The following is a 25,013-nucleotide window of genomic DNA, read 5'->3' on the forward strand; positions in this document are numbered from 1 at the left end:
ATTTTTACTTTTATTTCTCTTTCTTGGTTACTTCTTTATTTTACTTTATATTTTTCTTATAATTATTTCATATTTTGATGTTCCGGGATGTCGCGGGACGTTGTTCCGTGTTCCTGATTGTATCGACGGCCCTGATAATGAAAAGCAAAGAGACCGCTGGCTTGGTGGTGGTGTGTAAAAGTAAATTTTGTAAAAAAAAAAATTAAGAATCGAGAATGCTCTAATTTGTTATTTTTCACAGCTTCTCATCTACTAATCAGTCTGTCTGTGCATTTGAATTTCGTTCCATTGACTCTGGAACACGCAAGCTGATTGGACAAAATTCGTTGCTTTGTTTTTCCAGAGATATGATTGGTTAAGAGAGATGAAAGAAGGTTCGTCATTTCCTCCACATGAAAACAATCCCGTTTTCAAGACAAAGCAAACAGCTGTGTTCGGGTGTCTTCAAGAAAAACCTCAAGTGATGTCTACCTCGAGAAGGCCAAGGCTTTGCACAGAATATTACCGGAAAGCGAAAACGAGTTCCTCAAATACACGAAGATGCAACTTGAGTGAGAGCGTATTTCTTCCGCGAGATCGGCCGGCGTTCAGCAACGGCAATGTTTACTTTATAGCAAGCGTTTGTAACGGCAGATTTTAACAAGGCTTCAACCCCTGTTCTTTTGTTTTGTTTTGCAGAGAGAGACAAGCCGTGGAGAAAGTGCAACACTGGAGACTCATCGATGAAGGAAAAAGATTGTGGATTAGAAATCAAGGAGGTCGAGAGAAAATTTGACATGTGTTTAGATGTGAGTCGATCGATTTCAATATTTTTTTTCTTGTTTTCAGTTTAGCATCTTTTGCACCTTTGTCTACAAGGACCGGATGGCGTCAGAGTATTCCAGATTCTCTGTTATTTCATATCATGGGATCAAAGCTGACGAATTGAAGAATATTTTTAAAATGCACTCTTCGTTCGATCTATTTCAGTCCGCACTGTCGCGTTTGACAAGAAAGCAAGACAAGAAACTCAGTACAACTAGGAACCTTGGTCGTAAACGATCTTATAACCTTACAAGCTCGCACAGTCAAGGAGGTACGTATCGTATTGCTACGTGTAAAAAATATTTTATCGATGAGTTTCTGAAATAAGCCGTTTCTTTTTGTTACCGATGTCTTTGTTAAGAGTCTTTTTGTTGAGCCAGTCTCCACGTGCCTCCTGACTCAATAATTATTGTCACGAAAGAATTGTATTCAATTGCGGTGGAAGGCTCCTATATTACACGGTTGGAAATATTAACGTGGCTGTCCTTCCTTCATATTCTTTCCTTAGAATTAGAATTATTTATTTATAGTGTAGGGTCAAAGTTTTACTTTTTCCGCGGTGAATCAATGCATTGGCGTGCTAAGGGTTAATTTATGCACTTACCTAATAATAATTTTTGTAAATGGTTTTGCTGGACTGGACTTGCATTTAATTTAGAGGATTGCACTACTGTTAAACGGTAAAATAATAGTGTCTTGACACTGACAGAATAAGCGTAAAACTAATTGTTCCTTTTTGCAACAATTGTCACATTTAACATGTTAAGAGCAATCTATAAATAAATCTTCAACATGTGGATTTAATTTGAAATTAATTATCATTCACCCATGCTACTGTAGCTACATAACAATATTTTTCAGATCCGCATACTATATCAATTTCAATTCACAGGTAATTTCAACTGTTACATCAGAGCTGTCCCAGACGAAGTTTTACTTCTCATATGTTCTTACCTTCAAGAAAAAGAGCTTTGTAGAATGTCACAGACATGCACCAGACTCAACACAATATGTCAGGATGGATGCTTATGGTTTGTAGTGAATGGATTAATTTTCATCTTACATTCATGGTCCTAGATAAATTTGGTTGCTTGTGTGTAGTCATGTTGTTTAAACAGAAACATATGGATTGGGTCAGAAGGGCCGGGAGAAGCAGTAAAATGTACTCTTCTGGATACTATAATATTTTATGAAATAACTGAGATACTACGCACACTCTGATTGGTCAATAGAGTTGCCAAACCTATGTTCTATTAAAAAAGATACATAAAACTTTAAGGTAAAGAGCTGTTGAAATTATGAATCTAAACGTTTTTGATCTGTTTGATCGTCATCAGAGTGAAATAATATGCATACGCTCAGTGTTCTCATAGTTCAGGTAATGCCACTTATGTAATACCTGTTCCCGTGGGGAAAAAGGTGAGGTCCAGTGATTGCACTTGTTTGTTTAGTTCTGGAGGGAAGCGTGCAATGTAGAATGCTGCTTTGATTCCCCTTTTTAACCATGAATGGGCAGTGGTTAAAACTTCCCACGAGAACTTGTGGTAAGGGTGTTTTCTGATGTGCTTTGCTGGCTCCGACTGCTTATTAACATCTGAATGTTCATTAACATGAACCTCGAGGTTGCGTGCTGTTTCGCCAATGTATGATTGTCCACAAGTACACTTACCTTTGTAAATGATGTGTGATGGGTGTGTGTTTTTGTCTTTTAACTTGAAGATTGATTCCATCTTGTGTGTTTTCCACATGATAAAGAAGTTGAACCTGAATGCATTTGGTGTACGTGTTAAGTTTCCTACTTTCTACTTCATTTGTTCTGCAGAAAGGGAGACGGATTCCTAGTTTAGGTCTTTCATCGAACCAGTGGACAGGAATTATTGTTTCGTCACTTTTTGGGTTTTCATAATCACGGATAACTTCATTTACCAATTTCGTGGGGTATCCTGCTTTGATGGCTATTCGTTTTGCTCGATATACGGCACCTTGAATAGTGTTGCGCTTCCACCTTTCTGGGATGACCGATTTCCAATGTGCTTGTAGTTTACCTGGTTTTGGTAGACTCTGGTGGTGAAGTTTTCCTCTTGATGGTTGAAAGAGGTGTCCAGGAAGTGACCAGGGTTTTCTTCTATGATGAACTTGATGTTTGGATGGTAGCTGCATGTTTAACTTCTCAAGTAGATTGTTGGGAGCAATTGTCTTCCTTTTGGTAAAACAATAATCTACGTACCAGTCATAGAATGGCAAATTGTGTGGTGTTATGACGTCTTCCTCTAGTTTACACATTAAGATGTTGGCTAGGGTGGGAGACAATGGGTTCCTCATACTACATCCATCTACTTGCTTAGGGTACTTGCTTAAACTCAATGCATGCACGCATAACACAATAAATGATTGAATTTGGTTTCCATAAGCTTAGCTTTCAAGCAATAGTTTTCATTTAGCAAAATACAGAGAAACATGGACTTCACAGCCTTCAGCATATTAAGTAAATAAATTCTGAATATATTTCGGAAGCAGCGTTTCTGTAACTAACCTTTATTCCATTCACAAAACTTTGGAAAGTTTTCATTAAATACTGCGTTGAATCACGTCGCCAAGTACATGAAGTTTGGACTACTTGCACATTTTCGTACAGCCTTTCACTCTGGTGATGACCAATTTCACCTACAAATCTCTGCATTTCCCCATCAGAATACTTTTGAGTTAGTTAATATACTTTTTGCTGTTCACCGATAAACTTTTCCTTTCCTTTCTTAAACCTGTCTTAGCTTGAAATGTTTTCATCGCTATGCTCTGTGAATTTTGTGTCCGATGCAGGGTCTGTGCTTTAATTCATTCTTTCGGTTGCTGTGATTGGCTGGTCATGTCATCTCATGAATTTGATGAGAATAAGCAACTTAATTGATTGATCACGAAAGTGCAATAAATTTCCTCTCATTGACAGACTTTTTCCATGCTTATTAATTTTCATAAAAGCGATAGACCACTCTTTCTATGGGTTTACTGGTGCAATAAACCACTTAGGATGTTGGGAGAACACTCGAAAAGCTTGTAAATCACTTGCCTAATGGCTCGTGATTTACAAGCTTTTCTCGTGTTATCCCAACAGTTTTTCTCTAAATACGTTTTTTATGCCAAATCCCTGGCTATCTTATCTGCATTTTCCAAAAAGAATTATTTTTTATTTCTTCAGTTGAAGCATTCGGTGAGTTCCACAAAAAGGTCTGCAAAGTGTTCCAAACCAGTTAGAATGTGTCAACCTTTAGAACGTCTTTGATACAAGTAGCAATGTGTCTTAGGGAGTATTCATGACCAAAAACTCCGCTGGGCTGTTATAAGATTACCATCTAGTCTGTGCAGGCTGAGACTGCTAACATTATCATATAGGAAGCACTAGTAAAGTGGTTTATATCATTAACCTAGTCAAGTTTTAAAGTACATTCAATGATATATTAGGTTTCATCATATCCTTCATCAAAATACATGACGATGTACATGCAATTCACCTGTAATTCCAGTGTGTGTAAAAGTTTACTCGCTGTATCATGCTTAACCCATTGATGCCTGTGCCAGCCATAACCAGCTGTGATGAGCGTTAACCTTTGTTACACTTCTCATGTCATCACTTTTGACTAAATTTGGTTTCTCCTATACTCAAGTTCTGCTGGAGGAAAAGATCTTTCCAACATTATCATACCCAGATCAGAGCGATTGGGTCAATTGAGTGTGAAATATGAAAAAAAAAAAAATGCTCAGAAATTGGGGTGAAAAACTCAGAGCAAAATTTTCCTCCACTACACTTGGCTACTCTGTGTCAAGAATTGCCCATCTTGATGATACTTTCGCAGGAATTCTTGAACTGGAAGTAAGCCCAGTAGCAGGTCAATCACTGCTGCAAAAAGATAAGAAAAGGAGGAGAAGGAAAGGCAAAATTTTTTTCTAAAAAAAAGCCTTACATGTAGGTCAGTCTTTCTCATCCAAAAATCTCCTCGAAATTTTGATTTCTGCACATGCCCGAGCAAAAATGTCATAAATGTGATGCTAGTGGAAAGAAAGGCATGTTGTCGTGTTGCAAATGCCGTTTTGATTAGATTGGAGCTAATTTGGCTCATATCTAGCCTTAAAATGTCCAAAATATATCCTTTTTGACAAAAAGCTCCAGGTGTCATTGGATCAGGTTAAATCACATGTACATGTAAAACAATTTTACACTGAGTTATTGGTGCTGCAATTTGCTGTGGCCCTTAGGCGATCTGTACGTACATGTACAGGAAGTAATTTCAGGATGCCAATTCTCATATTTTTTGTGCTATGCATAAACAGGCGATCACTTTATAGTCAAGTATTTGACTTGAAGAAGCCCTTAATAAAGACATCTGAAGGAGTTTATATTGAAGAAGAACCGGAGAATGACTTGTGCTGGAAGAAATGTCTTAGTGCACTGTATCATGCACATCATGTTCATCCTGCTATAGCAAAACAAAGCAAGTTAAATCCTGGCCAGTGTACAGGGAGAAAGATAAATGTAAGTTTGGATCAATACCTTAAGTACATTATAATTATAGCTCAACTTACTCAGTAACATTATACACTGTACATGTAAATGTTTCAACATAATACACAAGAATTATTTAGGTACAGTGCATGTAACAAAATTAGTGAGACGATTGGGGAAATGTCATGCAGAAGCTGAAATCCAAGAATAATTATAATATTATTATATTATTTGTTATTTTATTATATGCATTCAAATCTTAATTCTTTATTTCAGCAGACTGTAAAAACTTTGACCTAATGATAATTCTTTTGGTGATGCTCAATCTCAGTCTCAATCGCATATTAATACGTAATAGGCAGGGCTTCTGATATTTCGTGTGGTCATGGAGCCGCAAATTTCAAGTAAATCCACAAAATCCTGCAAAATTCACATTTGCTAGAAATCTTACCAAACACTTGTTGGCACAACATGTTTGAAAGTTATCTTGGCTGTTGGAGCTGTTTACTTGCTGTAAACTTGCTAAATTACCTTACAACTTCGTCAAGTAAACAACATTCCAAAATTACCAGGCGCTCTTAGATTAGTGTTACAAAAAACTGGGCAGCAGCCACGATGTGAAAAGCTTTGTCATTGGTGCATTTCTAGGGCGTGTTGTTCTTAAGAGAGAAAATGGTGTCCTCTGTTAAAAGCAACTTCATGGCCAAACATAGAGCAAACCACAACCTTCATTAATCATTTCTTGGCAAGTATGAAAGTCCAAACGAAGAACGAGAATCAAAAAACCAAGACTGACAAGAATCAAACATACCATATTTCCTTTGTGTAGTAGGTTTTTGGTGTCTCTCTACTGTTTGCCTCAGATGTTGGGAAAAATCAAGAATCGATGTAAACAGAACTTTGAAGATGAGGCAAACAACATGCAATTGGATAAAGATGATATTCAACGAAGCAACTTGAATATTAAATATCTAAGCGTAACTCTTGTGGTTTTATTATCCTGATTCTCTTATTTGTGTTTTTTTTGTGTGTTCAATAAGCTTACTTGTAAAATACGATTTCATGTTGCGGTATGAAGCCTGAGTAAATGATCTAAGAGCTTCTAGTTTCATAAAAAATGTTTCTTAAATCAGCACAAAACCAGTTGCCTTCCAGAGAAATTTGCTTAGAAAACTCCCACAAAATCAGCAGTTTTTTAACAATCATTTTTCAGCGAAATTGGCCTCAAAAATTCCTGCGAAATTCCCCACGAAATCGGCCGATTTTTTCCCTGAATTTGTCCCTGAAAATCCCATGAAATTTGACTTTTTTTCTGTGACCTACCAGAAGCCCTGAATAGGCCATTTTACGGTTGTGTGCTTCTAAAGTTGCCTTGCCTATGAATGTAAGTGAGGCTGCAGGTGACCTTGCTTGGATACAGACCTCTCTGCTTTTGTCATTTAAATGTTAACTAGTTAGCACAAGAACAACTTGATTTACACAACAAAAGCAGTGAGGCCTTTATCGAAACAAGGTCACCTAAACTTGCTGCCATTCAAAGGTCAGGCCTAACTGAACCGACAACTGCACAATGGTCTATAGGTAATTGCATGTCCATTAAGGGAGAGTAGCATGCCCTTTACATCCACAAGCTGTATTACTTTGCCACTTCTATTAATATTGGTGAGTCCAGATTGTGATCAGTGACCACTCCCTCCCTGTGGATCTGCCACTGACATTGTGGTGCAGATCCAGAATAAAAACATGTGACTAACATTAAACTCATCAACAATCGATGAGCTTGGAGAATGGTGTCTGAAAGGATGGTGGAGCCTGAGGGGAAACTAAACTGAGCGAGTAGGGTATCCATGTTTTCAACACCTGTGCCACTGTCGCTCTCTCTGTATATTTATCACATTCTTTGTTTATACTCTCTCTATAAATAGTATCATGAATCAATTAACAACGCTTTGGATGCCATACAAGATGATGGTGTTATTGTAGTGCACAGTGGTGTGTATGATGAGCAGCTGTCAATCAGCAAACCTGTCGCAATTATTGGAGCAGGTATATTTGGAGAAAACTGAATAAATACTATTATGAAACATTTATTTTTTTATTATATTTAATCAGAAGTCAAAAGTTTTAAGGTTGGTGTCAATAATGTTTTTATATAGAAATAACTTGCTTACAAGTATTGCTTTGATTGACAGCTAAGAATGAAGCTGATGCAGTTGTCATTCAGTATGACTCTTCAACAGTTGTTACTTTCAATCCTGGTTCAGTGTGCTCCTTCTTGGGACATCTGACTCTAAAGGTAGGCACTGCTCTTTTACACTGTTTGTTTTAAAAAATCAAATGTGCTGCTGTGAATATGCTGTGATGACTGAAAAATCATAGAGACAACCAAAACAACACTAAAACTTGTTCACTGTACGTCTAGTTTAGTTCGACTCTAAAAGGAAAAAAGTATTTCTTAAATTTTCTTGTGAGTTCCTTGCATTCTGACCACTTGTCATCTACAGCTGTATATGGAACCCTTAGAAAACAGATTTGCTACTTTCTTTTGCAATGAAATCATCAGTTTGGTCCACAATCTTGGATGATGTTGTATTCTCCATGAGTGAAGTCATCGCAGACTCAATTTTGTCAACTGCAGATGTTCTAAATATTGCATCTGCATTCGCAAAAACACATGGTGTGATCTAGGCTTTTAGCTAGAATTTGAAAAGTAGCCGTCCAAAATGTGCTATTGAGCCTGCTCAAATGAGCGATTTATAAGGCAACATCTGAAAAATGAAACAGTTTTCTATAGAAAGTGGCCGTCCACAGGACGCCTCCAGGGACACCCATCTGACTAAAAGCCTGATGCGTTCGCATCAGCTGTTTTGATCAGGATATGGTGTTTTAAGGAAAAACAAGCCTAATACAAGCAGGAAGAGTGCAGTTGAAGAGGCCTTGGTTTTCATTTGTACGTGGATTTTCTGTGTCCACTGATAGCCGCAACTATGGACATGATGTACTGGGAGACCAGCCGTGTGAAAATAATATGCCATTTGCATGCTGTTGTGTTGCCATTCTTCCCTGTTGAACGGGCAAGTAAAATTTGGCAGGCAAATTATAATGTCATCTGGCATACTTACCCAGCCTGACGACTGGGAGAAAAAACCAATATGGATTCCTGTACTATTGCAAGTTTGACTGTAATCTAGCATTAAAATTTCAAAACAAGTGCATGCAAATCACTGGTGCAGTACACATTATTTTGAACATTGATTATGCACATTGTTCCTTCTTTTCACACTCTTTTTGCATGCTTTTCACATGATTTCCATGGATATGTTCCTGATTTAACAAAGTATCAGAGTGGGGAAATAATAGGGATTTGTGTGATGGGTTGGTGGGAAGATGACCAAAATTTCCTGATAACAGAGTGTATACCAGGGACCTCCATCTAAGTAATGAAGGCTTTCATTCCATGAATTCCAGGGTTTCAGTGCATACATGTTTAAGTGGACATGCAATAATATTGTTGTTTTTGCTTCTTACTGATCTACATGTTGTCTTGTTTGTAGAACTGTCCTGGCAGTGAGTCTCAGGTGGTGCGATCAGGCTGTATAGAAGTTGTGGATGACTGCTCTCCTACAATCTATAACTGCAAGCTCACCAGCCTAGCTAATGGTAAGATTTTTTGACTAGGTTTTATTTTCTCAATTGAAGGTTTACTACATGTAGCTACAGCACTTGAAGGAAGTATATAAGTGGTTCAGCATACACTCCACTTAACAAGTGGGAATTTCCCTCAAAATGCACGGTCTCTCTTGACCACATATTATACTGTATACAGTACATGTAGGAGCAGCAATAAAGGTTGGTAAAGTCTGCATATGAGCCAAGTGGCCCATCAGGCCAGAGCTTATCCCGGTTTCTGTAGCATGAAGTCACTAGAAATATTTCTACTCCCCCTGGATGGGATGCTAGTCCATCGCAAGGTTGCCCCCAGTATTAACCTCACCATTACCCAGTTATACACCTGGGTGGATGGGGGCATTGTGATCTTGAGTAAAGTGTCTTGCCCAAGAACACAACACAATTTCCCTGGCCAGGGCCCAGATCACTCAATCCAGAGTTGAGTGCACTAACCATGAGACCACCAGGCCTATGCACAAGGATTATAGGCAATGTAATTTTAGTTATTACTAATAATGTAGTGTATCTTGATGTACCACCAAATTCTCTTAACTATCATTACAAATGTGAATGAAAATCAGTAAGGAGAATTTTAAAACAAAATTGGATTCGCAAACTTTTTTTTTTCTGTAGCTGGTGCAACAGTCTATGTACATGGCAGGGGAGCAAGACCTACTTTGTCCAACTCTCTCATTTCTGACTCAGAAAATGTTGGTGTTTTCATCACAGATGGCTCTCAGGTAACAAATAAATAACAACAGAATGCTCCTTGCAAATATGGCAGACCACTTGGTCGGCACCCTGGACAAGTTGCATGAAAGAGAGGTTAGTGAGGCCTCGGTAAGTTGTTTTGACAATACTTCCACAGAAAAGTTTTGCTTTGTCGTCGATCTGGTCTGTTGTAATTCGCCCTGCCTACGAAATTTTGCTGAATGACACCAGAAGGGAGTGAAATCTTTCACGGGAGAGACAGTTTTTTCAGTTGCGCTGTTCGCCTCCGAGGGGAAAACAGAATAAGGAAAGGAACTAATCGTCGCCGAGGGAACTGTAATAGTTTGCTCGCTACATTTCATGCTGGAAGATCTAAGAAAATTTGTTACTGGTCACATTTACCTTCAAGTCGTTGTCATTTGGATCAATGCTTTCACTGATTTCAACGACGGGGCAGTTGAAGTTCATTCGCTGGGTGATTCCACCGTGATATTTGTTCAGATTTGTTTCGTGCGACTCAGTGTGAGTGTACGCGGACGTAAACAACTTCTTCTTTTGAAGCAGAGGATGTCTGATGCTTTCTTTACCTTGGGGAAGGTACTGGCCGTGGAAATTGTGTTAGAACACCACTAGACACCACATAAGCTCATAAACAATTTTCTAAGATCTTCCAACCTGAAATGTAGCAAACAAACTTCAGTTTCTGCAGTGATTACGAGCTCCCTTCCTTTGTTTCAACGAATTGCATGGATCCACTTTTTTCCCTTAGAGGCGAACGGTGGAAGATTTCTATCCTTTCTCGTGGCATTCAGAAACACAACAACTCGTAGGCATGGCGAAACTGAGCAGACCACATCGACCACAAAGCAAAACTTTTCTGGGGATGCATTGTCAAAAAAAAAAAAAAACACACACACACACAAAGGCTTAACTAGCCTTGCTTTCATGCAGCTAGTCCGAAGACCGAGTGATCCGCCATATTTGCATTCGGTGTGTAGAAAACATCTTCCTTGTTTCTATTGCATCATGAAACCCTTTTGTTTAAAACATTAGGAATACATGTAAACTTTTTTTTTTTTCTGTGGTAACTTATTTCATAGGGAACATATGAAGACTGCGAGATTACAAACATCAAGTTAGCAGGTGTCTGGGTGCGGAATCATGCTAGTCCTATCATGAGGAGAAATAAAGTGCATCATGGTAGAGATGTTGGCTTCTTTATTTTTGATTATGGACTGGTGAGTGAATACTTCTTTACTAAAAGAACATGACAATCCACCATATAATAGCTACTGTAGATTTTACCAAATACCTTTACTAACTTAGCACCCAATTAGTCGAGTCACTTGCAGTTTCCTCGGTATAAATACAAACGTGTATACCAAGAAAATACAAGTGTCTTGCGGGATATTCCATGTTATTATATGGCAAGGTAGTCTTGAGGTAAATCCGAGCGTTCTGATTGGTTCTTTCTTGGTCGGGATTTTGCCATACGGACCGTTTCCCTGGAAACGGTCATAAGCTGTGTATTTTTTGTTTTTGAAAGCCGGCAAATTCAAAACAAGCATGGGCATATAATAAACTACTTACTAACCTAGCTAGCTCGAGCCGTACTGGGGAATATTGGCCCTCGGTCGTTTTTGTACGGACCTCGCTGCGCTCGTACTGCCACTACCTCGGGCCAATATTCCCCAGTGCGGCCCTCGCGCTCGGGTAGTAAGAGGTTAGTATACCACAAGAAGGCATTGTGTAACTATTTTATTCCATGCCATAGAAAATTAAGTGGCCAAGACAATCTATGCCACAAATGCGCAACCAAAGGGTATTAATTGTTTGTTTGCATTCTTGCAGGGTTATTATGAAGGAAATGACGTGTACAATAATCGCATTGCTGGTTTTGAGATTCGTTCTCACGCCAATCCAACAGTGGTGGGCTGCAAGGTACACCATGGTATGACAGGCGGCATTTATTGCCATGACGATGTAAGTGCATAGTTACCTTTTTGCAATGTCCTACTGATGTCTTGCCACTTGAAAAACTAACCCTCTCAGCAACTCTGCATTGGTTTGCTTTATTTCACAGGCAAGAGGTGAATTCCTAGAGAATCAGATTTATTCCAATACATATGCTGGTGTTTGGATAACATCACAGAGCAATCCTACCATAAAGTGAGAAAATAAACAAGTTCTTGTTGTGCATTATGTACTCCGAAGGGAATGGTACACTTGAAGATGTTCGTGATGACTTGTCTCGCAATTTTGCTGAAATATTTACGAGTTGAAGGCAACGTTATCAAGTATACAATACCCGTTTTGTTGCTACAAGATCTAGAGCCTACATGTACTGTATATTTCTGCGTTGCAAGGTTTTGGTGTGGCGAGTTACATTAAAGATTTGCACAACAGTGAAAATGTTTGGTGCAAAATGCACAGTTTTGTTTTTGGCCGGTTTATCCAACAAGAGTTTGACAGTTTTAGATGTCAGTTGTATTTGGGTTCTGTATGTCGACTGTAAGGCTATTTCCAAGTATTGTCTGTGCGTTGCCGTCAAGTTTTCACCATGGCTTTTGCTTGCGTTTTAGAAACAACGAGATATACGACGGACAGCAAGGAGGTAAGGGTACTTTCTATACGTACTTGTCTGGTGATTGACTTACTAACCAATGTGTACGAGCCACAGTCCACGCAGACCAAGTGGGGTGACTGGCTAAACTCCATATTAGGCCACAACTAATGGACTAGAAGGAAACTTTATTTTAAAAATAGGTTCATCATTTTCGCGCTATGGTCAGTTATCCAATTACATGTTAGCGACTTCATTGTTACCAGTATGTTGATTGTCCTTGTAGGAGTTTACGTATTTGGCGAGGGAAAAGGATTGATCGAAGGGAACAACATTCACGGTAAGTATGTATAGGTTTATTCTATTCGTTTGTTTGCTTTGGGTAAGCAGTACTTGAAATTCACAATCTCGGTGTGGATGTACATTTTTACTACGTAAATAGCAGGTATTGAAATCGATTTCCAGGTGAAATGTGTGCAAAAGTCTTTATTTCATTGTTTTGTTTTAGACAATGCACTTGCTGGAATTCAGATCAGGACGAAAAGTAATCCCATTGTTCGATGCAACAGAATACACAGCGGACTCCATGGCGGAATATACGTGGTAATGATGAATTGCATGTTCTCCAAACTAGTTTGACTTGTTTGTTTAAATTGACTGACATGCAAGGCAGCGACCTAGGAAGGGCTATTCCAAGTCGTTGGCGTACCTGTAGAAGAAGTAACTGAATTTGTTCTTAATGACCATAGCATTGATGTGCCATAACTCTTTGTTGTTTTTTTCAAATTTAAGGTGGCTTACTACAGTTTTTCTGAGACTCAATAGCGCGCACTACCATTGTCTGCCAAACGTCAGTATTAATCGCGCGTTCAAAAATGACGCAAGTAACCCTAAGAAGAAACGAAATCACTTCAACACATGAAAGGCGTTAAGGTTACAGTATACCTTCGGGTCGGCAATTTTCTTCAAATTTGGATTTTTGGGTTAAAATAGTGGTCGAAGAATAATCTCTAATTTCCGAAAAAAAAAATTTGAAAAAGGCTAAATATTTGCGGAGAAATGGCGGTTTTACGTTTTCACCGGAAGTAAAAGTTTACCTCTTGATTGACAGCCCTATGGCGCGTATGCAATCAACCGAGACGATTTTCGCGGGAATTACCTATATGGATGTCGCGAATTGACTACTCAGTTGATCAGCATTGTTGTTCTGACTACCCAGCATTTTTGGTATTAGGCGTGTCTCTATTAAGCTATAAGTAAACATAGACCACGTTTAAACCATGGACCAGTTCGAAAAAGCGAAAACAGCGAAGAACGAATGAAAATACATCAATGAGTGAAGAAGCGAAAGTTCGCCACGCGGATGAAGCTATAGTTATCGTCTAAGGCGGGCAAATATTCGTGGTAACAGAAAAGAAAGGTTCTGTAAAAATTTCGGAACTTGACAGCAATAACAGGGATGCTGACAGAGACTCTTCTGATGAGTCCGATATCGACGAATTGTCGGACTCATTGAGACCAGTTGAAATATTATCCATGCACAGTTGCCCACACACAGTTGCCCACACACAGTTGCTCTCCGCGCTTTCTTTTGTTTGTTTCCTTCGCTCAGCCACTCTAGCGTTCGTATCCTTTTTAGTCTTGCCCATTTTGCCAGACCAGCTTCAAGAAATACGAGCTACAGAAAAATTATCTCTCTACCTTCGGTTCCTTGAGCGCATTGCGAAACACAACAGTTTTTTAGAGATTCGCGCGTAAATTTCACCAGGAGGTTAACGGTAGTAAACTTTCCCTGCACTGATTGGCTTAGTTATCTGACAACCCAGTTGAAGGCGTTTGTGGGCGGAGTTTGTTTGCGAAGCAGAAAATTTTTCTTAGCGCTGTTTTCTCGAATAAATTTTTTCACTTGAAGCAGACACCTTAAAGAGTTATAACTCAAAGGGAATTTGTTCAATTACTCTTAAATTTGGACAGTGGCTAGTTTAACATATAAACTACAAAAGCATGTCTGGGAATTGTTCATTTCGAAACACTTTTTCTTCGAGAGCGATTTTTGTACGATCACTCCACATTTTTTTAATCCTATTTCGAAAATGTTCTGTAACTTTTTATTGCAATTGAATATGCCAAAACGCAGACACGTCTTTTAAGCGCTTTGGGCCCTGAAACCAAGGAAAAAATTAAATTAGCGAAAAACGAAATTCGCTTTGACTTGTAGCTTTCGAAAGGTGTTTCGGGCACTCGCATTTAGTGGTCGTGAAAAATTCGACAATTCATTTTCTTTCAAAATTCTTGGTATACTTTGATAGCCAGCTCCATAAGCTTTAATTTGATATAGGGGTTTAGGTATCTACAGCTTAAACTGCACGCGCTACATCGCTTGCGCGCGAGACACCCCTGAAGGTATACTGTAACCTTAAGGTGATTCCTCAGTATTGCATTGCGCATCCCAACTGCGCACGATTTTCGCGTCATTAGCGCGCGCGCATTAGCGCACGCGCTGCACGCGTACAAAACGTAAGAGATTTCCCTCAAACTAAGCTCGATAGCGAAATAAATGTTCCTTTTCTCTTAAACGAGCACGGGGACCCCCACTTTGTATTTCTTAATTTCAATGAGAACAATATCCTCAATAACTGAGAAAAAAATTAGCAGAAATCTATGGCTACTCTTTTGGCAAATGAAATGCCCAACAGTCCAAATTATGTTTCCTTTAAAGGATAAAAAAGTGCAGGGTATTTGAAGACATATTTTCTGGGACGTAGATAAATAAACAATCAAAGGAAGTCAAACTCTGTGTGATATAACGCGCTTCATTGAAAAATAATCGAGCTTATTTGTTGCACGCAGATTACCAAAAACCACCTAAATAACCGTATTTGTCAGCATTGTGGCGTGAAAACAAGCACGGTGACCCCCTCTTTTTACTACGTTTTTAATATCTCCTTGTCCTGTAACAACAGCATACCAACTTTCATCGGAAATCTATGGCGGGTTCTTTTACTATGGAATCACCTTAAATCACTTCGGTATAAGTAGCAATAGTCAGGGGCACCCAACGGATCGTTTCGGTGAATTATCTGTTCGGAAGGCCTTTAATCCCCTCTGATTTTCTCAAGAGAATTGTCACCTCGAACTTTCGTGATATGAGAAATTTAATGTCTGTTGTTTTCGGATTGTTAAAAATGTCGTTTTGGGTACCGAAAAAAGGTCAGCTATCATTTTTGGAAAGGCGATAAGATCTAATGTTTTCGGGAAATGGACAAAAAAGCCCTAGTAAACTCGAGAATACTCAAGTTCTCCTAGAATAATCGAACAGATAAGATTTTTTTAGCGCAACCTAAAATTAACCTACAGAGCTTTAAAAGTACTCCAGATAGCTTAAAACAGCGTTTAAAAGCATTCGAGAGAAAACGGTCGTTGGGTGCTCCTGAATAGTTTCAAACTCCGTTCAAACATGTGTTTAGGCCTAAGGCCAAAAAAATATGACAAAAAAGCTCTATAAATAACCGGTAAAAGAGCTCTAATTTACTCTTGCTTTCTCGCACGCGATACACGGCGTCACATGAGCGCGCTCCTAAATGAATAACCACGCGTTACGCCACGCGTGGTTTTCTGATTTTTGTGACGTCAATGTGACCAAATAAATGCTTATTTTCTCGTGTTTCCTTCGGTGAATTTTTTTTTGATTTGGCTCAGTTTTAACCACATACATTTCCTATAAAATACCCCATTTTGGTTACAATCTGTCAGAGCTAGTCTAATATATTTAGAATAATGACAAATTACAGAATATTGAAAAACCGTCTGAACAACCTTGACTTTTTACTAGTTCAAAATGTCAGGCAATATCATTTCCATGATGTGGCGAAGTATGAAAAAATTTCACTGAAGAAAAGTATAAATATTAAGGAGTTTAGGTCAAACTGAGGATTATATCTGCCTGTCATTAGATGAGATGTTGCCTTGGTAACGGCCTTAATCCAAAAATTGACTACCGACACATGAGCCTTATTTTAACAGTACCCATACTGGTAAATCTCTACGGGGAAAACTTTAAGAGAAATTGACTAAGTTTCCTTTTCTAACTCGCGCTCCATAGGGAGGGTGTTTGTAATTACTCTAGGGAGTCACCTCAAAAGCAAAATTTTCAGCCAATCTGCGTGTGTACACAATTGAATATATGAAAGATCATTATTTGAACTGCGGAGAAAGATATAAAGACAGCCTGATTAATCATCGCGGTTATGCAGAGAACTTAAGTAATTGTGAAATTAAAGCCAGAAAAAAATTCAGGCTTGAACGGGATTCGAACTCATGACCTCTGCGATACCAGTGCAGTGTTCTACCAACTGAGCTATCAAGCCAACTGGGAACTGGTCACTTTGTGAGTTTATAATATACCCGTAGATGGTGAAGAATACAAGTGAATATATGAAAGAACATATATTTGAACTGCGGAGAAAGATATGAAGACATGACAGATCATCTCAGTGGGATTCTAATCCCGTTTACGATCGTTTAAGCCTGAATTTTTTCAGGCTTTAATTTCGCATCTGCTTAAGTTGTGTGTGTGTAACTGCGGTGATCAATAAGTCTTCACAGTGTGTGCACCTTGCGATTTTTTTTAATGACTCCATTTCTTTTTCTTCTCATGTTGCACTTCTCTTCCTCAGCACGAGGAGGGCATGGGGCTCATAGAGGACAACGAAATTAACAACAACACACTGGCTGGTGTATGGATAACGACAGGTAAAACTCTACCGGATGATCCCGGTCAAAATACCGTGGATGCACACGCGTACGAAGACTTTCTGAAAACTAAACCGGTGTCAATAACCGACATTTTTCTCAACGGCAATTCCAACAAAGTTTTAACGTCAGGGGCGGATACTGGATTTTTCAAGAGGTTGTGGGGGGGGGGGGGGGGGGGGGGTGGTGACTGGTACCTTGGAGTGGCAGAATCAATGGGGCATGCTTCCCAAATGTTACAATTTGAGAATTGGAACTTAATTGAAAACTGTTACACTAGAAGTTTTAACAATGTGGCAAAGTACAAATTACAATACTTGCCCAGAGTGTTTGCTTTTATTTCTGCCATCATCACAATCTTTTTTAAGTAATGTATTAGTTATTTTTATGGCTCCTCAAACTTTCGTTTCCCAGGAGAAACGTCGCTATGAAAATCTTCCATCGTGCCATGTCGTATTGTGTTGACTTCGCACCTCTGCACAAATGTTGTTAAGGGACAGGCTTTTCAACCGGTTGCTGTTGTTAACTAAATCTTTTCTGCATTCTTCTGTGAACAGGAAGTACTCCTACATTAAGAAACAACAGAATACACAGCGGAAAACAGGTACAACTCATCAACGATAGCTCCTTCACTTTTTTTATGGCGTCCATTCCCCAAGAAAGTAAAACGGCATTAGGTTTAATTAGACTGCGAGTAACCTGGCCTTGAGTTTCTTCCCTCATCTTTTCGGTTGACGCTTCGTGCACAGGCTAGCTGCAGTCTACAACTGATTGGATCTCGGAGACAATTTCAGTGCTTAGCTCGCCATTTGAATTCTCTTTGTTTATTACCGCACATTTCTTTTAGTGTAAGTTATGAGAGCTTGGTGTTACATCAGGAAAGTAGACAGATAAGCATCGTGTTTGTTTTCCCAACTCTCGTGTCTACCGATTGCCTTTTCAGAGAAAGTGAGCTGAGTTGATTTTTCTGCGGGTAAAAGTAAACAAAACAACAATGAATTGACACTACTAGGAGATATCAGATGTGCATTTTAGTGATCATTTCTTGAATCGCCTGAACTACACGACCTGCCTCTTGGTATTACTACAGTTGTGTTTGTACCTGTAACTTATAATCTGACTACTCTGAATAGAATTAGATTTACGTTAAGTGTATGCAAAATAAATTATGCTAGATTTGATTCTAGATTTAAAGAATATTGATGATATTTGTCTTCAAAACTAACTTGATAATTTTTTCTTCGGTAGAGTCTCGCTATAACTAAAGTCACGGCATACTTATTATTTTATGTTAAATTTAGCAAGTGGAAAGCCATTAATATCAGTCTTTACATGAGTAGTTTTCCCGGCTAAGAAACACTTAAACTGAAACCGGTTTTAACTGTTATAAATTAACAAGTTAGCACATTAAACCCCTAACACTGAGCAAGCACTTAAAATGACGACAGACAACATGTCACTGCATCGTTTTGTAATCTGATGGAATTAATGTGAATTGTAGGGTTCTTCTACGTAAACTTTTAGTATACTCTTAAACTGGTAATATATTCGCTATTGCTCAAGCTTCCTTCGTTCACTTCATCTTTTTTCTAAACCTGAAAACGATTTCTTGATGGTAGGAACAGGTCTGACCCTGTGACGACCCGATGAAAAGCAATACTATTTAAAGATCATTTTTCATTCACAGCAGGAATAAATGCAGGGGTTGATCCGTTACTAGATGGCAAGACTATCGTTCGATGTCTAGTTTAGGGATAACGCAAAACCGTTTTTTCTTTCAGAAAAGAGACGCACTGATTAGGACTGGGGACGAACAACTGCACTTGAGGTTAAAGCACAAACATAAAACGAGTTAAACCGGTTTGACATGTTTAATCATAACTATTAAAGTCGTTGGTAAATGTTGTAAACACTAAAACACTGCACCTTACTCATACTTAATCTAAACCTGTTTATATTATACTAAACTAATGAATTTTTGAGTTCTTAAACGAAGCTGACGTAGGCAAAACTTAAAATTTGAGATAAGTGTATAACTTAAATAACGGTTTTAGTTCGTGAGCGAAAATGATCGTTAAACTAAACGTTAAAATATCGAGTTTATTAATGTTCTCTAGACGGTCAAAACATTTGTTAATCAACAGGAGTTGAATTTTTCTCGTTGAGAGTTAAAAATGAAGGCGGTTTTCTGTGGTTCTCTGTCGGTTTTATATTCTAAAATGATTAAACTATTGTACATATATACTTTTCAAACTCAAGTTGGTAATGTATGTATAGTTAAAGTGATAAATTTGGTGACAGCCAACTCAGTAACGTAAACGACTTTTTTATTAATAGTTAACATTCTCTTTTGATACGAAACTATCATGACCGTTACTTTTTCCTCTTCGTCCTCAACATTTCAATTAACAATGGCTATTTTTTAAGGGATTTACGTCTCGAAATACTGCCTCTATGATACAAACGCCTTCCTTCTTAATTGAACGTAGCCCTGTCTAACACCTAAGCAAGCCAAATTAGCTTAAGCTGAGAAGTACTCAGTATTTCTTGCGAAATATTTACATACCAACCTGAAAAATTGCTTTGTAGCAAATTCACCTGAACTCAAGAAAATAACCAGCGAACCGTCGAAATGTCGTCCATATTTAGCGTTCATTTCTATTACGAAATTTTCCAGTAAACTAAAAGTGGAAAGTTCAGCTACAATTTCCGGGACTCCCTTCTCTGCAGAAGATGAGGTTGAAGTTGAGGAGAGCGGATGGATGGAAAAATTCACTGAACAAAGCTGGTAGATAGCCCGAGATCTCCTATCGGTGGATTTTATTTCCCTCTGTAACCGTAAAACTCCTTTGAGTCTCGAACGACAGGAGATCTCAAGCGAATTTGAAACAGTTTGAGAACTTGTGATTTCAAGTGTTTTGTTTTCTATCTATATCAGGTTGGCGTTTATTTCTATGATGGAGGCTGTGGAATCCTCGAAGAAAACGAAATCTTCAATCACAAGTACTCTGGGATACAAATAAGGTCACTTACATCAAAAATTGTCTATACAAAGTAGTCAATAAATCCCTTGGTGATCAGTTGTGTTATTCTTATGACCTGCTTAGTTTACTTCACATTTGTATTTTAATAAGAAACTAGTCGTTTATCATCATACAATTGTACGCCGTCGTTTGTTCCAGGTCTGGAAGTAATCCGTGCATCAGGAGAAACAAAATCTGGGGAGGACAAAATGGCGGCGTTTTGGTCTACAATGGAGGTTATTTCATTGCTTTGCTTCACTTTGTTTTGTTCCTTCATCGACGTTGTGTTGAATGCTTTTCTCTTATTTCCTCTTGTTGTTCAAAGCAACCGGGTGTTCAATCTATAAAGCTCGGTGCCCCTGTTAAGCCGCGTGTTTTTTTTCCTTACTTAGGTCTTGGTCTGCTAGAAGAAAACGAGATTTTCGACAACGCGATGGCAGGGGTCTGGATCAAGACCGAGAGTAACCCAGTTCTCCGGAGGAACAAAATTCACGACGGGCGAGAAGGCGGAGTGTGCGTGTTCAACTATGGAAAGGGTGGGTACTAGAAAACGCATACCAGAAGGTGTGAGAAATTAGATCGAAAGAACTTTTTCAGTATAGGATTACAGTGTGTTGGGTACATACACACCCGCATTGACAGTTGATCATATTACTTGCAGGGACTCTTACGTTTCCAAGCGCATACATTGCAACTATCTCACTTTATATTTTTTAGGTGTTCTGGAGAACAATGACATTTTTCGGAATGCATTGACAGGTAAACATCTCTCCTTCATATAATAAATCGTACTGTTTTGTTGATTTGTTCTTGTAGTTTGTGATAGACATGAGTGATTCCTGACCAGCCACAACTCTAAGCTAGGCTCCGATGCCAAGACAAGTCATCTTCGAGAGATCATTCTTTTGAAATACCTAACTCCCTCAGAAATATTGTTTACTAACTTCTTTTCTCTTTTCTCATTAACAGGCGTGCTCATTAGCACAGCCAGTTTTCCAGTGTTGAAAAGCAATCGCATATTCGATGGCGGTGCCGCGGGAATAGAGATAACAAATAGTGCTGGTGAGTCACCCCTCCTTTACTAATTTAATTTATATCGCATTAGCCCTCTCCCAAAGAATCTGACCCTATCACACAATCAAACTTGAAATGACTTTTCTGAACATTTTTGGTAAATTGCCTTTTACTACTGAAACAAACGAAAATTTCGTGCGATATTGATCATGACTTCCGATCTATTCACATATATATTATAGAGCTATGTCAGTTCACGAGGCAATATTTAAGATTGTTTCTTTTGCAATTCTTTTGTTTAGGCGGAGTTTTGGAGGAAAACGAAGTCTTCAACAACCGGTTTGACGGCATTTGTCTGGCTACTGGTGTTGAACCTCAGCTTAGCAGTAAGTGGCATTTGACTAGCCTCCTGTTCTCTGCCCGTTCAGTTCGTCGTTGTTTTTCAAATTAATGTATTATTTCCCTATTCTCTGTCAGATAACAAAGTGCACGGAAACAGACGTGAAGTGGAGAAAGCAATCGAGTCTTGCCGCTGTCTGTTCCAGGTGTCTGGTAACACATGTTATCCCATGCACGATTTCTACAGGTGCGTAGCCTGCATGTTCCTTTATTGTACCGAGGGGTACTTGTACCATAGATTTGTGTCAGTCAGTCTGCCTGCCCGGCTGTCCGTCCGTCAGTCATTCAGTCCGTCTGTCAGTCAGTTTGTCTGTCCGTCTGTCTGTCTGTCTGTCTGTCTGTCTGTCCTGAATAAGTCATGCAATCTTCCTGTTTGCTCGGCCATGTATTGATGTGGTTATTAGAAAAGTTAGCTGTTTATGTGTGAAGGTTGTTAAGAAATGACACCTTTTCCAAGCCAGTTTCGCTATCTATTCTCTGTATACACAGGTGCACCACTTGTGGTACATCCGAGGGTTACGCCATCTGTGTGAGTTGTGTGACAGGTTGTCACGAAGGGCACGAAGTGAAGTTTGTAAGGCGTGACAGGTAAGGTGACATCATAAATATAGCAAGTAAAAAAAACAGAACAGAACAGGGATGGTTTAGACTGGACATTACCAAGAGAGATTAAAAATTAACAATGACCTTGATAGTTTGGATATGCACTATGCACTCAGATGCCACTTTGTGTTAAACTCTTATCCTTGATATCAAGAGTACACATGCTTTATTTTATGGGAGACATACCTGTATATTGTTTCTGACTGTTTCATGAAGTCAGTTTTAGGGAAATTGGAAAGAGGGCTTAAAATGGAGTGCTTATAACGTGCCTGGGCCATTAACGAAAGGTCAGGGTCTTTCAGCAAACTGACGGATATGTATCCAGGACTCTCTGGGTATCCGGCCTAAGGACCTGTGACAAAATTAGTGTCACGCCTTTATAGACACTGTATGGTGTAGTTTGAATGACACTTTTTTCTTTCGTGTACATGGCAAAAATGTCTGACCAACGTCTCGTTTAATTATTTCCAGATTTTTTTGTGATTGCGGAGCAGGTTCAAGTGGAGTACTGTGTAAACTGATCAGCAGAAACTGCTGGTCAGCGACATCTCGAACACAGTCAGTAAGAGCGGTCAGCGGTGGTCAAACAGAAACGTCTGCACAGGAGGAAATTGGAAACCAGGCCATTTGCATGACATGACGAAACACTCAAAAACTGAAAAAGAAACGATGAAGATAAACTTACTGTCAACACTTTCGTACGCCATGTTATTCTTGTTACGCTTTCTCCGTACTCACTTTTGTCATACATAACGCAAAGCCCAAACTAAAAACTTTTATTTTGCTGTGTAACGAGCGCTCTCGTCGCCAGACATATGGTTCGTGGTATTAGGTTGCAATGCTTGATGTGTACTAAGTAAATGGCCTGGTGAACAGTGTTTGTTCGTTTTATCCCAAGGTTATTTAACATCCGGGTTTCTTTTGTAATGTAAGTTTCACTGTCACAAAACTGCCAACCGATTAAGCGATCTTTATTGCCAAGCGCGTGCAAGCGACATGTTGGCCGTAAATATCAAGTGTTTTATTTAAATGAGGAATTGATGTCTTTACACAACTTGCAAGTCTTAAGTTTGCTTTAGCTGTGGTGAAACAGGGGGCGTATTTAAGTTTTCCTGTGATCAGTTCTTTTCGCTGGGAAAGAAGGAACACCTAATCACAAGTTATATTTAACTGTAGTATGTTTCACGACTTCGATCCCTTTGCAGTCACAAACTCAGCCCAGTTAAATGGACTGAATTGAGGGCCATTGTAGTGGTCTTCTGTTGGAAAGAAAACGTCTGACGAAGTCTTCTTCCAATGTTCATTTTATACGATTTCATACTCTCATATTCAGGTTGTAAAATCTTATTTCTTAACAATCTTCAGACTCCACTATCCTTAAACAGCATATTATTTATCGTTGCTATTTATTATATGACATACTCAACATCTCGTTTTCTATCGCATACTCAGTCGTTCGTTTAATTTATTAACTTGCAAGTAATTTAACTCGTCGACTACATTTTATCTATTATAAATGTAAATAGGCTGTATTTAAAAAAAATATTCAGGGAATACTTAAAAAAAGACGGTATCTATTAAAGATGAACATAATTTAGGTATTTATTTATAAAATTGACAGTAACTTCATATGTCTAATGAAAATAAACTAACGAGACAAAAATAAATGTATTGGAATGTTAGGCAGTGTTGTTTGCTTTATTTTATCAACGTTTCATGCTCGTCAGTCTCACTTTCAGCACGTAGTATTCCGTCATCATCTAATCGAGGCTTCGTGTTGTCAGGGTTTTTATAGTGCAACTTCCAGAAATGTTTGACAATTTTTGTAAAGAAAAAAAAATGGAAGGTTTTGTAACAATTAGAAAAAGGAGAGACCCTCAATGAGCATTAGTAACGAAATCAAAGTCATGACAAATGTTATTAGTTAACAAGACGACGGTCACGACGGGACGTAGATTGAAGATTATCCTGGTCAGGTCAGGTAGGGCGAGTAGTGCAAGAAAAAAAAGAAAAAAAACAGTCAGATTAACAAGAAAACGCCACGAAATCGTAGCTAACGTTTAAGCTTTATAGGGTCTGGTCATGGTAAGTAAACAAAAGTCAGTTATTGTTGAACGCTAAGCCTCAAATGAGCATAACAACAGTCTTACCGGCAAAATCACGGCCCATGATCCTCAAACGCCCCGTCTACTCGCCCCAAGATTCACAGCTTTCGTCCGAACACCGCGCGCGCTTGCAACAATAATATTTTCTACTTCTTTTATTCGATACCGCGAAAATCAGACTGTAGTCTAATAATCATTTATTTTAACGATACCGAATTTCACCTATCATTATTATTATTGCATTCACGTAGTGTAACGCAATCCTAATCCAGTTTGTACCGAGAATTTTTCTCACGGATTTGTTCGCCGATTTGCACCACGAGGGGGATTGGGAGAATTCGAGATAGTTGTGCAAACCCGAGACGTAGTCTCGGGTTTGCATAACTTTCGAGAATTCTCCCAGCCCCCGAGTGTTTAGATGAGGCTATGTAAACATGGAAAAAGAGCTCTATTGCTTTTATAAAACAGTTCTCAAAAATACGCGCGAATCTAAAACGTCACAACCGTGTTTACATACCCTCATCTGAACACACCTATTGACCAATGAGAGCGCGCGCAGTAGCTCAGTTATTTTATAAATTCGAAGTGTGCATGATTTCTGCAAAGTTGAATGTGTCTTGACCCGCTAGCCTTCGACAGCAAGTAACCAGCTCGGCGACGACAAATGGCCACGAGCTTGTGGTAAGAAAACAAATTTTCCGTGTAGCTCGGCAAATGTCCATGATGACCCTCGCATCTGTGGTCAGAAAATAAATTTTCCGATTTGTAGCGCAAATTCGTGGTGGCCATAACTGGTTGTCAAAAAGCAAACTTTGCGTGTTGTGTAACTCGCCAAAAGGCCCTGTTTTGTGGTCAGAATGGTTAATTCACCTTTT

At 38.9% G+C, this 25,013-nt stretch overlaps 1 protein-coding gene and 1 pseudogene across 2 annotated transcripts; one reads left to right on the forward strand and one right to left on the reverse strand.

The window, feature by feature from the left end:
* On the forward strand, positions 1-23,715 carry LOC110060721 (uncharacterized). Of its 2 annotated transcripts, XM_020767517.2 has the most exons (26): positions 2-551; positions 679-788; positions 970-1,075; positions 1,697-1,835; positions 5,128-5,329; positions 7,225-7,345; positions 7,492-7,595; positions 8,854-8,959; positions 9,602-9,708; positions 10,780-10,917; positions 11,531-11,662; positions 11,763-11,848; positions 12,262-12,293; positions 12,529-12,582; positions 12,751-12,845; positions 16,919-16,994; positions 17,552-17,598; positions 19,933-20,018; positions 20,177-20,253; positions 20,410-20,553; positions 20,735-20,776; positions 20,987-21,079; positions 21,334-21,417; positions 21,509-21,617; positions 21,920-22,018; positions 22,505-23,715. In XM_020767517.2, exons 1-26 carry the CDS (start codon positions 365-367, stop codon positions 22,671-22,673), a joined length of 2,745 nt encoding a protein of 914 aa, XP_020623176.1. In that variant the 5' UTR covers positions 2-364; the 3' UTR covers positions 22,674-23,715. The 2 variants fall into 2 exon arrangements, with proteins under 2 accessions (XP_089144550.1, XP_020623176.1); XM_089288424.1 differs by having other exon boundaries at positions 1-551; positions 20,177-20,553.
* On the reverse strand, positions 2,172-3,484 carry LOC149113523 (uncharacterized; annotated as a pseudogene).
* Positions 23,716-25,013: the final 1,298 nt, after the last annotated feature.

This window comes from Orbicella faveolata, unplaced genomic scaffold, assembly GCF_042242905.1.
Source record: "Orbicella faveolata isolate gen_17 unplaced genomic scaffold, um_ofav_v1 contig_15, whole genome shotgun sequence".
Classification (NCBI taxonomy): Eukaryota; Metazoa; Cnidaria; class Anthozoa; order Scleractinia; family Merulinidae; genus Orbicella; species Orbicella faveolata.